The 15,117-nt window shown below is 41.5% G+C and overlaps 1 protein-coding gene across 13 annotated transcripts in view; it reads left to right on the forward strand.

The window, feature by feature from the left end:
• Positions 1-15,117, forward strand: part of PLCB4 (phospholipase C beta 4) — a 419,941-nt gene that overhangs the window by 386,466 nt on the left and 18,358 nt on the right. For all 13 annotated transcript variants that reach the window (XM_040447668.1, XM_040447674.1, XM_040447664.1 and 10 more), the window contains 3 exons: positions 3,424-3,473; positions 3,607-3,672; positions 13,994-14,109. In XM_040447668.1, the coding sequence (XP_040303602.1) occupies positions 3,424-3,473; positions 3,607-3,672; positions 13,994-14,109 (232 nt within the window). The remainder of the gene's footprint in view (positions 1-3,423; positions 3,474-3,606; positions 3,673-13,993; positions 14,110-15,117) is intronic.

Here is a 15,117-nt window from a genome sequence, read left to right on the forward strand (position 1 = left end):
TTATTTTATTTTATTTTATTTTATTTTATTTTATTTTATTTTATTTTGTTTTATTTTGCATGGTGGCTTTTAGAAGAATGGCATAGAAGTGAAAGAGGGAAGTTTGTGGGTTTTCTTCCTACTCCTATCTATGAACGGGGGAGTCAAGAAATAAAATGCTCCAGTGACCTTTGTAAGAAGAGGTGTCATTTGTGAAAGCAACCTTCTTCCATAAGATGGAGAACTGTCTTAGAGTGCCTGGGTGGCTCAATCAGTTAAACGTCCAACTCGGTTTCCATTCAGGTCATGATCTCATGGTTCATGGGTTCGAGCCCCGCACCAGGCTCTACGCTAACAGTGCAGAGTCAGCTTGGGATTCATTCATTCATATTCTCTCTCTCTCTTTCTCTCTCTCTCTCAAAATAAATAAACTTAAAAAAAGAGAGCTCTCTTAATTTGGGTCATCCCAAAGCAGACCCGAGGTTTCAAATGTAAGTAATTTATTGGGGGGGGGGCAGGGTACAGTGTACACAGGTAGGGGCTTGGGGAGGTGACACAAGGTAGAGAAGGTAGCCGATAGTCAGAGTGTGTTCAGGCTCCACAGAGGCACCTGGAACTCAGTGCCCCTGGGAACATTCTGAGGGCTAGTGTTGGACACTAACCTCAGAGGCATCCTCCTGGATGAGCAGGGGAACATATACTTTGACTACAGTCAGCCGTTTGTCGAGAGCTCCCATAGGAGGGATCAGTTCCCTAATGATTTTAGGTTGACCAAAGGGTGGTAAAGCATGTTTTGGAGGGAGAGTCCTCAGGTAACTTCCTCAGGCAGGAAAATGCAGGTGCTGGCAGTTGAAAGTCAACTAGAGTGGCCTGATGTAGACAGAGCAAGGTGTACAGGTCCAAGCCAAGCAGCATTTGCTGTCCACATCTGTGGAGGTGAGAAAGTTCTAATGGTTTCTCTTAGACACACAGCCAGACAGCAATAACTGCACTTATTCTTTCTCTTTAAGAATAAGGAATCAATAAAACTAAACTCCTAGTTGATCTGCAAATTACAGCTTAGGAGAAAACGAGTTAGTTTTGAGCTTTGTTGAGAAGAACAAAAACTTTATGTAGGAAACCTCCATTTAGCCAAAATCTTTGGTGCCCAAAGTGTAGTGCTTAACCCCACTTGCACACCAGGGAAGCTCGTAGAACTGCACTGGCCACTGTAGTAGCCACCTGCCACATGTAGCTATCTAAATTTAAACTTAAAAATTAACCCTTGAGGGGCGCCTGGGTGGCGCAGTCGGTTAAGCGTCCGACTTCAGCCAGGTCACGATCTCACGGTCCGTGAGTTCGAGCCCCGCGTCGGGCTCTGGGCTGATGGCTCAGAGCCTGGAGCCTGTTTCCGATTCTGTGTCTCCCTCTCTCTCTGCCCCTCCCCCGTTCATGCTCTGTCTCTCTCTGTCCCAAAAATAAATAAATAAACGTTGAAAAAAAAATTAAAAAAATAAAAAATAAAAAATAAAAATTAACCCTTGAACACCTCAGCTGCACTAGCCACATTTCAGGTGCCCAACAGTCACATGTAGCTCTCCATTGTTGGACAGCTCACATATGGAACACGGCCCCTGTCGCCAAAAGTTCTATTAGACCCACTTCTGTAGGCCAACAGAGGGAACTGAGCATGTACCAATCCTGGTTCTGTGGAGTGTGAGTTTTTCCTGGCTAAATCCTTTATAGGAAATATAATTTTTACAAGTTGTTTCTGTCTCAAAAAATGCAGAAACCAAGTTCGTGTTCCCATAGGTTCCTGTCCATAATGATTTACTTTAACCAAGACCGAAAAAGAAGTCTCACTGGACTGGGTCAACTCTTTATATAGCCCCTCCAGGGATCTTGCATGCGCCCCAATACTCTGTTCATTTTATAGAAGAGAAGACAAAGCTGGGGAGCCAGGATCCACAGCCTCTCACTCTTGGCAGTAAAGCCGGGAGTTAGCTTGTATGTCAGACTTAAGAGGTCAAAGAGCAACCCTGTGGTCCCTGGACACCCTTATCATAAATGTTCTAGATCACAAGACTGATTCCTCTTAGCCATGACTCCTTTTCCCACTTCCTCGCCCTCACATGGGCTGTGTGCATCTTCTTAAAATAAGTAAAACTGAAAAACAAGAGCCTGGGACTCAATCCTACCTTTCTTGATTGAATATCTCATACCTAATTTTTGGGGATTCTAATGGAAATCAGTTATAGTACAGAGCACACATTCATTTTGTTTAAGATGAAAATCTGCAGTCAAACAGAAAATGTTTGGGGATCCTTCTACCACTGTGGTTGCCATGACGACACCTGGCCTAGCATCCTTCACTAGCAGGATAATTTAGTATGTTACTCCGGGTCCTTATGACAGCATCCTGTGAAGAATTCACTGGTCCATCACACAGAATAATAGCTGTTATAAAACAGTTTGAATTCAGGATTTCCTGTATGTTGAAGGCATGGGTGTGCTCAATAGCATATTGCTTAAAAATTAAATTTGGTGAAAGAAGCTGGGAAAAAAAAATATTTTGTTCTTTGACGATGAGGTGAGAAAAGAGCTGGGAGGTAGTTGACTGGTATGATATACAAAGATAAAAGTAGTGTTAATAGATGCTGTAGTTTGGCACTCCACTGCCCCAGCTGCTATGTGTATTGGCTGATTTTTAATTTTTTTAATGTTTATTTTTGAGAGAGAGAGACAGAGTGTGAGTGGGGGAGGGAGAGAGAGACACAGAATCTGAAGCAGACTCCAGGCTCCGAGCTGTCAGCGCAGAGCCTGATGTGGGGCTTGAACTCGTGAACCATGAGATCATGACCTGAGCTGAAGTTGGACGCTTAACCAACTGAGCCACCCAGGTGCCCCTGTATTGGCTGATTTCAAATCACAGCTGCAACTCTCTCAGAGGACTGCCCTCCCAGACTGTGGCGGTGCCCTTGTCTGGAAACACCTGGAAGGTTTTGTGCAACCTCTGAAGCCAGTGGCTGACTATTACGGGGTTACAAAAGTCCAGTCTTCTTACCTCGAGGTAGAACAACTCCAGAGGGCTATGTACTCTAAAGAGCTCTCTGAAGGGTCAGGCTGAGGTTGGATTTCCCCTAGAAATACACCGTACCTTCTTCCTCTGCCCTGTTCTGCTTCTCTCACTGCCCTGAGGGTTTCTCCTGAGCACCTTTCCCTAGTAAGTCATGTGCACAAGGAATTCCAACTCAGGCTCTGCTGGTAAGGAACCTGAACGAAGATGATAAACATGCCAAGTGTCTATTTAATTGCTTTGTAATAAGAAATTAAGATGCTTATATCCATTACCATCCACATAAAGCTGCTTCACTGTCTTTAGATGAGATTTCAAAGTGATGAATTTTGTATTATCAGTTATTCTCTTTAATTTTTAATACACACAGTGCTTTAATTTTTTTTAAGGTATCGAACTTATCCCTCAAGTGAGGATAGAAGATTTAAAGCAGATGAAGGTAAAATTGCTCATTTTACAAGCACTCTTCCATTACCTATATTGGTGAAACCAATATATTTCTGTTTCTCACCAGATGTATTCATTGTGGCTACAAAAAAATTGATTTTGGGCCCTCTTTGCTTCTTCCACAGGCTTACTTGAAGCATTTAAAGAAACAACAGAAGGAGCTAAATTCTTTAAAGAAGAAACACGCTAAGGTACATCGTGCTGAGCATGTGTGCATACGTGTGGTTTGTCTTTTAGCTCTCAGATGAAAACCTCAAGCTGTTGTTCTGTGTGATGGACCAGTGAATTCTTCACAGGCAAAAACATGGCTTAGAAACTGACACCAACCAACTGGGCAGTAGTACCTTGATCTTAACTGGTAGGAAATGAGGTTTAAAAATAGAATCCATTTGGGATTGGTTGTCACTGATTTATAATCTGCATTTCTGACATTTACCTCAGAAGCATAACAGAGCTTCACCCATTTAAAAATTGTTTAATAATCATGGGGCACCTGGGTGGCATAGTCAGTTAAGCATCCAGACTCCTCTCTACCCCTCCCCCAGCTTGTGTGCTCTCTCCCTCCCCCCTGCCCCCGCTCAAAATAAGTAAATAAACTTTAAAACTATTTAATAATCAGACTTTATCCAAGAGTCTGGCTAGGTCCCACTATTTTAAAGACCAGCTCAGTCTCCGGCTAGAAGCACCCAAATCCCCTGGGTTACTGGCAAGTCATTTGCCACACACAGGGCATGGAGGGAGGTGCTAGCCAGCCCTGACTCTCTCACCCATGGCTCCTAGAGAGAGGGCTTTTCTCACTTGTCCCATTATGTAAACTCTGCTCAGTGACCTACTTCCGAAATAGAGTTGTTTTTTCTCTTCGCCCATAAGAAGAGGTTTTTTTGACAGTGATCATGAGAAATTCTAAGAGCTGGTTGCAAATTTAAGAGAAGAGCAGCAGCTGGTCTCAGGAGTTCTCGTGTGGGCTGAACACTTCACAGCACTCCATCATCCTGCTCCCAGTCCCTCCTCACAGAGAAAGGAGGAAAACACGATACCTCTTTCCTTCCCAAGATGGATCATGACAGCCACTGGGGCTGGAAGGGTAATGTGTGTGTTCCTCCATTACGGGCAGCCGGAGCAAGAGAAACTTAATTTCTTGAAAGGACTTCTGAGTTCTTTTAAACTTGTCATGAGTTCTACTTTGTACTGTGACTCAGACCTCGAACCGAGGCATGTCTCTAGAGCTGGACTTGAATGGCCTATCTCCTAATCACTCTGGATATTAAAAGCACAAAGCTCATGGGGCACCTGGGTGGCTCAGGCAGTTAAGCATCTGACTCTTGATTTCAGCTCAGGTCATGATCTTGCGGTTCATGAGTTTGAGCCCTGCATTGGGCTCTGCACCAGCAGTATGGAACCTGCTTTGGATTCTTTCTCTCCTGTCCTCACCCCCCGCCTCTCTCTCAAATAAATAATCATTTAAAAAATGTTTTTTAAATTCAAAGCTCACGGCCCCAATTTAAGTTTGTGCTGCTTTGAGAAATTCATCCTATTCTTGGCCTAGTAATATTCCCTGTATTATTGAATGGATGGTTTAGTGCATTTGCTCCACAGACTATTTGCTCCTAATTTCATGAATAAGTCCACTGAGTAGAATTCCTTCTTATTGCCCATAGGGGAGACTTGCCACAGATTTTCAGAAGTGTAGGAGACAAAGCTGCTTAAAGCAGTGTTTTCAATTTTGTTGGTTGTTGGCAACAACCTAGAGTATGGAAAGGCAGCAGAAGAGAGGGAGAAAAGGAAATAAGGAAGAATGCAACGTACCTTTGATTATTAGGGATGGAGTTGGTAGCCATATGGTAAGGCATCATCCCCCAGATTTTCTTTCCATTTAACTTGGATCTCTGTCATTGATGCTGACATCTCAGGGGCCTGTGGGCTCTTTGGAAACTTCTACTTTTAACCTCACCCTCATTAAATATTTCCTTGAGGCATGACCAGGAGACATATACTGTGACATAATAAAAATAATCATGGCAGCTAGAATTTTTGCATGCAAAGTATTTTCCAGATGCTGTGCACAGAACTTTATATATATCGTCTCATTTAATACTCTCCACCCTATAAGGCAAATTCTGTTTAAGTCTCCATTTTACATGTGAAATTAAGAAATTAAGGATTGTGCAGGTTAAGGAATTGAACTAATGTCCCAGCATTGGAGAGCAGCAGAGCCAGAATTTGAACCCAAGCCATCTGACTCTAGAACCCATACTCTTACCTCATTATTCTGTGAAGGATGTTAGATGCTTTGACAAGTAAACAAGTTCCCCTCGCTGCAGCAAATGCAATGGCAGCACACAGCTTGTTATGAAAATCCCCATCTAGTTTGGACAATGTCAGTACACTGGTTACCTGTACAGCTACTGAGGAAAGATGATCCTCAATCTTTTAGAACTTGACCTACATACTACTGAGAAGGATTATCTGTTGATATCCTTCTCTGAACCTTTGAGTCCAGACTGACTCAGGTTGGCAAACATGCCCATCTGCTTCATCAGAAAAGTGCCCAAGATGGTGTCTTCGTCAAATTGGCGTAGACTGGGCGGCTTAAGCAACAAGCATTTATTTCTTAAAGTATGGAGGCTGGATGTCCAAGGTCAAGTTGCAGCAGATTCAGAGCCCCCTTTCTGGATTTGGGATAGCCTCCTTGCTATGTCCTCACATGGTGGAAAGGGCTAACATTTCTCTCATGTCTCTTATAAGGGCACTAATTACATTCATGAGGGCTCTGCCCTCATGACCTAGTCACATCCCAAAGACCCCCTCTCAGATTCCACCACGTTGGAAATTAGGGCTTCAACATAGGAATTTGGAGGGGAGACAGAACATTCAGTCCATTAATAGGTGGAAAATTACTTTTCTGTGAGACAGTTTAGAGCTGACTTTGGTGGATCTTCCCCTCAGACAACACTGCACTTAATTCAGCCAAATCCATTTCTTCACTCTTGTTGGCAGGGACGCCTCCATGTTGTGTCATAACCAGTAGATCCCAGATGGCTGAAAGACTGTACGTTGCCTTCATTTGTAGAAAACAGAGGAGCTTCTTGGAGCCCCATATTATAATGGAACCAACACCTAAAAGAAGATTTTTAAATCTCCCTAAATCTGCAAATCTGAATTGTGTGGACCTTCATAACTGCATTAGGGAGCATTTTTTGGAGGAAGCATTCAAAATTCCTTAGGTTGAGGAACAGAGTAAATTGACATGGTAGTAAAATATTCCATGCTTGCCTATTGCCTTTCAGAGTGCTTTTCAGAATTATTTCTGAACAGGGCAATGCATTTCACAGCTTGTTTTCATATCCTTATGCACCACAAAAGTCCATGTTACAAGTGTGTGATTATAAGCTTATGAATGAATCCCTTCTCCTACATTCGGTACACAGGGGACCCACTTTTTTATTCAGACTGCTTTGGCAGCATAATTTATGAATTCTGAATTCTGTAGTATTTTTATATAAAACTACTAATAAGGCTAACATTTATTTAATGCCAGTTTTGTATTACACATTTTATATACATTCTCAAATCCTCACAGTATCCCCAAAACCCAATTGACACTGCCCACATTCTAGACATGAATAAAATGAGGGAGGTGAGTCCCTTGCCTAGAGTAATATAACTAGTTAATGCTGGTAACAAGCCTCATTTGCTTACTTTGAATGCACACCTTTTACAACTCACCACATTATCCACATTTATTAAAAATGCACTCCAGGTGGCTCAGTTTGTTGAGCGTTTCACTCTTGATTTCGGCTCAGGTCATGATTCCAGAGTCGTGGGATCGAGCCCTGTGTCGGGCTTTGTGTTGAGTGTGGAGCCTGCTTGGGATTCTCTCTCTCCCTCTGCCCCAGGATGTGAACTAAAATTCTGACTCCAGAACTCATGCCCCCCCTTTTTTTTTTCCAAGTTTTTGGAGTATCATTGACATGCAATGTTAAATTAGTTGCAGCAGTGCAAGGTAGGGACTTGATAAGTTTAATACTGTTTTGTGCTCACAACAAGTATAGCTACATCTGTCACCATACAAGGCTATTATGGTACCATTGAGTATATTCCTTATGCTGTACTTTTTATTCCTGTGACCTATCATTCTATAACTAGAATCTATCTCTCACTTCCATTCACCCATTTTGCCCATCCCCCCAACCCTGTCCTCTCTGGCAACCATCAGTCTGTATTTATAGGTCTGATTCTGCTTTTTGTTTATTTATTCATTTGGTTTGGCTTATTTTTTTTTCATGTTTGTTTATTTTTGAGAGACAGAGTACAAGTGAGGGAGGGGAAGAGAGAGAGAGACACACAGAATCTGAAACAGGCTCCAGGCTTCGAGCTATCAGCACAGAGCCCAGTGCGGGACTTGAACTCACCAACCATGAGACTGTGACCCAAGTCAAAGTTGGACGCTTAACTGACTGAACCATCCAGGTGCCCCTGTTTTTGGTGTTTTTAGATCCCACATATGAGTGAAATCATATGGTATTTGTCTTTCCCTGACTTATTTCACTTAGCATAATATCCTCTAGGTCCATCCATGTTGTTGCAAATGGCATGATCTCATCTTTTTTATGGCTGCATAATATTCCATCTTACATATATGTTTATGTACGCACAAACACACAGTAACTCACCCTACATCTTCCTTATCTGTTTGTCTACCAATGGACACCTGCATTGCTGCCACATCTTGGTTGTTGTAACTATAGAGAAGCGTATACGTTTCTTAATTAGTGTTTTCTTTGAGTAAATACCCAGTAGTGGAATTCCATTACCCCTGAATTTTCACACATTGATTTTTCTTTCTCACATATTCTTGGTGGTCTTAGTAAAAGGTTTTTAAGAGCCATCATGATCCTATCAGGACACAAATATCTTGGCTTCCTTTGGAACTGTTTTTTTCAACATATGATCCTTGGGCCAGGAGCTGGAGGCTTTGTAAAAAATGCATATGCTTGCATCTGAGACTTAGTTATAATCACCAAGAAGAGGCCTAGGAAATAAATAAGCTCCTCTCCTTCACACATTAAAATTAAATTTTGAGAACTGTTTCTTTAGGAATATTATTTGGCACTCTTCATTGTTCCTTGACCCCTAGTGGAACCCCCCCCCCACTTGCCCTCAAGCTGTAGACCAGTCCTCCCTAAAAAAACAGATTTTGACCTGTTGTTGAACAAGAAAAAATACCCCCAGCCTTTTTGTGAAACATCTATAAACCTTTTTAACTTTTGAAGCAACCTAAGATGGGGCTGAGATTTGCTACTGTAAGGCCTTGGGTTATAAAGTAACTATTGAGGAGGGAACCTGGCCCAGGCTGTACCCTGCCAACCACAACATCCATGCATCAACCTTAGCAGTTGGCAGCTAAGAGCAGAGGCTCTTACCTAGTCCATATTATTACTGCAGGGACTCTCCACTCTTACACATCAGCTGAGGTAAATAATGCCACTTCTTAGACCTACAGGGAAGCAGAGAATCCATGAGCTAAATCCCAGTGGCTTAAGACACAAATATAATATGCAAAAGAAATCTTGTTTTCAAACTTGAAGGTTAGCCACAGGATGGAAGAGGAATTCTGGTGTAGGAGGATCTATCACTTGCAGGAGAGCCACAGAAATAGGCATGTGAGCTGCTTTTAGGATACTAAGAGAAAAATCAGGGATAGTGACCATTTGAGCCTCAAATGAGATCAGGATGCTAGCTAACATGCCTAGATTTTAGAAAATGGCAGGGGTCAATGGCCATTGTTTTTGACCCTGTGAGTGCAGCTGGCAATCAGACTTTTATGTGTCTCTCACTTTCTAGAACCACCTCTCCATTTGAAATGGAAACTAGGGAAATGGTTTTCAAGTGTCCATTAGAAGAGACACAGCAAAAACAAAACTAAGCAACAGTCATCTCCCCTAATACATGACTCAGTGGAGTCCAGAAATATGGTTTCTTTCATTAAGAAATGGGCATACGTTTCAATTGTCTGATGTGGTCAAATTCTTAAAGCCAATAAAACCCAAAGTTGGTTAACTAGCCCCAATAACACGTTAGAGGAATAATTACAATGTAAATGCCTATAGGGACCAAATAAGAAGGAAGTTGGCCAGATACGGAAAGCAGAAGAACATTCATTCCCATTCAAGAGGCACGTCAGACTTAGCTCCTGCCATTGGTGCCTTGAGAGTCCATGGGCCAGCTTCATTCTCAAAAGGGGACTCATAAAATCTGGACTCTTAGATGAACTTCCATGTCTTTAAATATTGGCCCCTAATTCAGTTTTCTTTCAAAGCACATGTGAGTTTGAGGAGTGGACTTAACATTTATAGACTGGATGCATCCGCTGGGATAGCCGTTTGCAACATCACCATAAGATGAGTCAAATGAAATGCCTGAGAAACTAACATTTGGCATTTCAGTAAACTACTAATGGAAAATTTGTTCTTTGCTATACAAGCAATTTAGCTGATAACATCAAGAGTGCTGTTAAACTCGTCAATTGTAATTCATAATAAGACCTCAATTCCAGACCCATAAGTCTGTTATGAAGTTGAAAGGGCCCGAGACACAGCAACACCCACGGAGGCAGCTTACTGCTGACCTCAGAGTCACATGCTGAGGAAACATGATTTACTCCAATTTTCCAGCAGGATCTGTGGTGCAGTCGTTCACGCCCACTGCCCCATCAGTCACAAGAATGAATTGTAGCAAAAGTTTCTCCCTAAAGAAGCTGAGTGTACTCTTCACTCCAATGAGAAATGTACAAGTCCTGCTAAAAGCTGTACATGCATTCTCCCCAAAGTGTCCCAATTGAGATTGATGTTTCAATGAACACATTTAATTTTGATACTCTTGACCTGAATGAATGAAAAAATATGTATGCCTCTTCCATGGCATGTCATGATTTAATTAATGACCAAAGAATAAAGTCAATGATAGATTTGTTCTGCATGAAAATGGACTGAGAGATTATTTCCTGGTTCCTCTATTTTATACTTTGGGAAGCTGAATCTTGACCCCCAATCAGACAATAATCAGTAATTAGAACCCCATTCCTTTGTAAAAGAAGTTGGTATTTGGAAAGCTAATTATCCCTAAACACTTCTGTGATCACTGCATACCACAAAGGAATCATTTTGAGCACATAGAGAAACACAGAGATCATTTTTCCAGACCAAGTTTCTTGTTATTTGTATTACCTGTAATCATTGCAATTCAATATGCTTCTAAACTTTCATATTATTTCTGCATACATTAGGTAATCTTGCAGCTCATAACCAACCCACAAATTAGGTTGTGCAAGTGGATCTTGTTTAGTTTTCTAATAAAGTGAGGGCTGGAAAGATTAGTGTGTGTTTCACAAAGCCACTTGGCTACTGATTGGCTGAGCTAAGACCAGATTCCAAGTCCTCTTGCTGTCTTCCCTTGCTATTTTTTTTCATTCATACAACAAACATTTATTGAGCATCTGCTATGTACCAACCTTTGTGCCATGTACAAAGACTTGCCCTACCCTTGTAGAGCATAATCTTACCTACTGGAATCCATCATGAACACCTTTCTGGCACAAACACCCTCATTCATATCTAATTGGGTGAATAAGATTCACCAGAATATTTCCTTAAGAAATAGTCTGTCAACTTCCAAGCTTCAAAGCCTCGCCTTTTCTTGTGCTGTGCTAGGATATTTAAAGGAACAACCTTCTCCACCCTCCCTTCGATACTTGCAAGAAACAGGAAAGCAGAAAGATTACATAGGAAAGATTCTTAACATGTTTGAATCCGCACTTGCAAAGAGCCTCTTATTTATTTGCCCAGGAAGATTAACACATGTACAGAGCAGGCATAATGCCTTTAAATCTTAAAAGGAAGACTAATAATAGGGCGTTTTGGTAGGCTTGTTTTTGTCCACAGCAACGCAAGCTTAATTAAATCCATTCAAATAAGGATACGTTAACATGTTGATTCCTGAGGCAGTTGATTCATCATGGAGGGAAGGTTTACTGATTTAATTATTCTAATTGCTGTCCCTTATCCCAAGTCACTCTACATTATCATGGATATTGAATAATATAAACAGGTTATTATAGTTTGAATAAGATATAGCAGACATTTGAAATAGGATTGATACTATATTTACTTTTAGTCCTAACATCCCTGTGAACTAGGTATTGCTCTCCCAGTTACAAAGATGAACAGATCAAGAGGCCCAGTGACTTGCCCCAGGATTTGAGACTGAAGATCCCATGTCCTGAACTCAATGCCACATTGCAAAAACCCTGGCTGAAATGTGTTTATAACACCAAGTGCACATACACTGAGAATGTTAGATGTATGAGGTGTTTCAACCACAGCTTAAGCAAGATGCTGTTTCATACAATTCCCTGACACCAAATCCACAGCAAGATAGCATCACCCTGGACCACCCTTTGTCCCCGTTGTCAATTTCTGTTCTGAGAACCTCCCCACCTAGCACTACCCTCCTCCACGACTTCTCCCAAAGATATTTATCCAAATGGACAAAAATTCCAGGAACATGTGCACTAACGTGTTTCCGAAAAATACATGTATAACCAAATTGTAGTTCAAGTCCTATGTTAATTGACTAACAGTGCTGGGAAACTTAGGAAATCTTGGAAAAGTTAAAAATCACTTCTTTTATATTTTGTGAAATCTTTTTTTTCATTTCATTTTATTTTTTTTCAATATATGAAGTTTATTGTCAAATTGGTTTCCATACAACACCCAGTGCTCATCCCAAAAGGTGCCCTCCTCAATACCCATCACCCACCCTCCCCTCCCTCCCACCCCCCATCAACCCTCAGTTTGTTCTCAGTTTTTAAGAGTCTCTTACGCTTTGGCTCTCTCCCACTCTAACCTCTTTTTTTTTCCTTCCCCTCCCCCATGGGTTTCTGTTAAGTTTCTATGGAAAGAGCCTAAATGTCCATCAACTGATGAATGGATAAAGAAATTATGAAATCTTTTAAAGACATTCATAAATTAGGTTTCCTTCAAGTCTAGCCTAACTTAGGAAGAAATTTTTTTTTAATTAAGTCACTTAATTTAAAAAATAAGTAAAAGGAGGGGTGCCTGTGTGGTTCAGTCAGTTGAGCATCCAACTCTTTTTTTTTTTTAATGTTTATTTAATTTTGAGAGAGAGAGAATGTGAGCAGGGGAGTGGGGCGCAGAAACTGAAGCAGGCTCCAGCCTCTGAGCTGTTAGCACAGAGCCCGATGCAGGACTCAAACCCACGAACCATGAGATCATGACCTGAGCCAAAGTCCAGTGCCCAACCGACTGAGCCACCAGGTGCCCCAGGTGAGCGTCCAACTCTTGATTTTGACTCAGGTCATGATCCCAGGGTCTTGGAATCTAGCCCCATGATGGGCTCCGTGCTGAACATAGAGTCGCTTAAGATTCTCTCTCTCTGCCCCTCCCCCACTAATGCAGGCATGCTCACTCGTGCGCGCACTGGCTTGTGCTCTCTCTCTCTAAAATAGTAAAAGGAAATAGGACTGTGAGGGAGGTTACATAACCTGGGCAACGTTTGTCCCTTCCAGTCTTCAGTACCATCCCATCTGTCTAGTTTCTCAAGAGTAAGACTAGGATATAGCATCAAGTATCACTTAGAGTTAGGTATTACTGATTGTGCTGGTTTCCTCTCTGTTTGGCTTGCTGAGAAGCTAAGGATATCTGACTTCAGAGAAGTCACTGACTGTGGCTAAGTTATCAGGAGGAAAGAATGTTTATGGAAAAACTCTTATTTTCTACGTGTTGCAGCCCCAACTTCAATGATGACAGGAAGCAGATGGGGAAATATTTGAAATATCTGTAAAACTTATGGCCACAGCTCCTGGACACTATGTCCTCCTCGTGAATGCACCTAGGTGAGGAAGCCAGTGGAAGATCCCAGTGATGAGGATTTGCAGTCAGATAACAGTGACAACCCCATTGGCAATTCTCACTATTGAGTGATGGTATTTAAGACCTTCCAAAATGTGCTGGGTGTTTAGAAGCCATGTCACATGTGAATAGTTAGCATGTGAAAGAGAGAAAATATGGGAGCTGAACTTGGGTATTTGAGGACCAATGTGTGAAAGGGGCTGTGGACTCATTAGGTGTCTCAGCACAACAAAGATGAACCATAGAAATCCTATGGAGAACATGTATATGTAGAAGACAGGACTTGAGGCTGATTGGTGCTGCCCTGTAGTAGACAGGGATGCCCTTTGAGGGGGGCACATTCATTAGGCTGAGGCTATGGACTCCCTTGTTGGAATATCCCTGTTCAAGAAACTCTTGTGTTGGGTGGGAGGTTGGAAATCCTTCCAGTTCTCAGAATTGGTTACTCCTTGATTTCTAAACCAAGATTCTGGGAAAGCTGGTGAAAATCATGCCAGCCCAACATAGGTGAAGTTTACTAACCATCAGGAAGAGTCCTTGTAACTACAGATTCAGCTTGTAACTACAGATTCTTCTTCTTCAGGAGCACAGCACCATGCAGAAGCTGCATTGCACACAAGTTGACAAAATTGTGGCACAGTATGACAAAGAGAAGTCGACGCATGAGAAAATCCTAGAGAAGGCAATGAAGAAGAAGGGGTAATGGCTCTTTATTTCCTTCCGGAGGCTTTTCACCTTTTTATATTTTGTCTTTTCCCACAGTGAAGCTGACTGCTTAGGCCAAGGAAGAACTTGGTCTTGACTGTGTGTTCTTTAAAAGTTTTTCCTGGGAATTAAGAGATTCATTCAGCTGAAGGCAGGGATTGAGGTGGAAAAGAAGAGCTTTATTCACGTTCGACAGCCATTGGTAGATGACACAGTAACTAATGTCTCTCCTGTGTTTTCCACCCAGGTGGAAAACTCAGGTGTTTTTAAGATGAATGGAGGGGAAAGGAAGGACAAGCTGAAGTTGGGAAATTTTGAAATTACAGAAACCATTTTGCATCACCATAAAATAAATATTAAGGTTGATCTACTCTTGGGGACAAAAATACAATCTTAGTTTTTAATGTTACAAGGATCTTTAGCCCATGTCCCCAGATAAGACTGTTAAAGAAAACCTATCATTGCATTTAGTATAAAAGATTTTGTCTAGAATTAAGCCCAGGGGATATTTCTGTGATGCTACAAGCTCACCAAATAGCAGACTGAAGAGAAAGCATACTGAGTGCCAGCCCTTGAGAGGTAACAGTTTTGATGAAGTCCTAGCATTTTTAGAATAATGCTTCTCTCGGAGACATTCTCAGTAATATCGCGAAGCATTCCGACTTAGGGCATAATACATCAGAGCATATATGCCGAAGACAAGCTCAGAACCTGTTCTGGTTTCAGCAGTGCTATAGATATTACAAAAGGAAAAAATAATCACTGAAATAAGCAGTAATGGTTGCTGGGAAATTGCCTTGTATATTTCCTCCTCACAATAGAATAAGAAGCAAAAATTGCCCTATGATGCCAAGAAACTCTATTTTCTGCCTTGCTGGCATGTGTAAAAGACAAAAATCTGGCTTTACAACCAGAAAGAGCTTAAAAATTCACTTCAAGGCCGAGGACCTATTTTCTAGTTTTTATCTCAAATAATATTTTATTGAATAAATGAAAAATAGC

This window comes from Herpailurus yagouaroundi, unplaced genomic scaffold (assembly GCF_014898765.1).
Source record: "Herpailurus yagouaroundi ecotype Mexico unplaced genomic scaffold, PumYag 196, whole genome shotgun sequence".
NCBI lineage: Eukaryota > Metazoa > Chordata > Mammalia > Carnivora > Felidae > Herpailurus > Herpailurus yagouaroundi.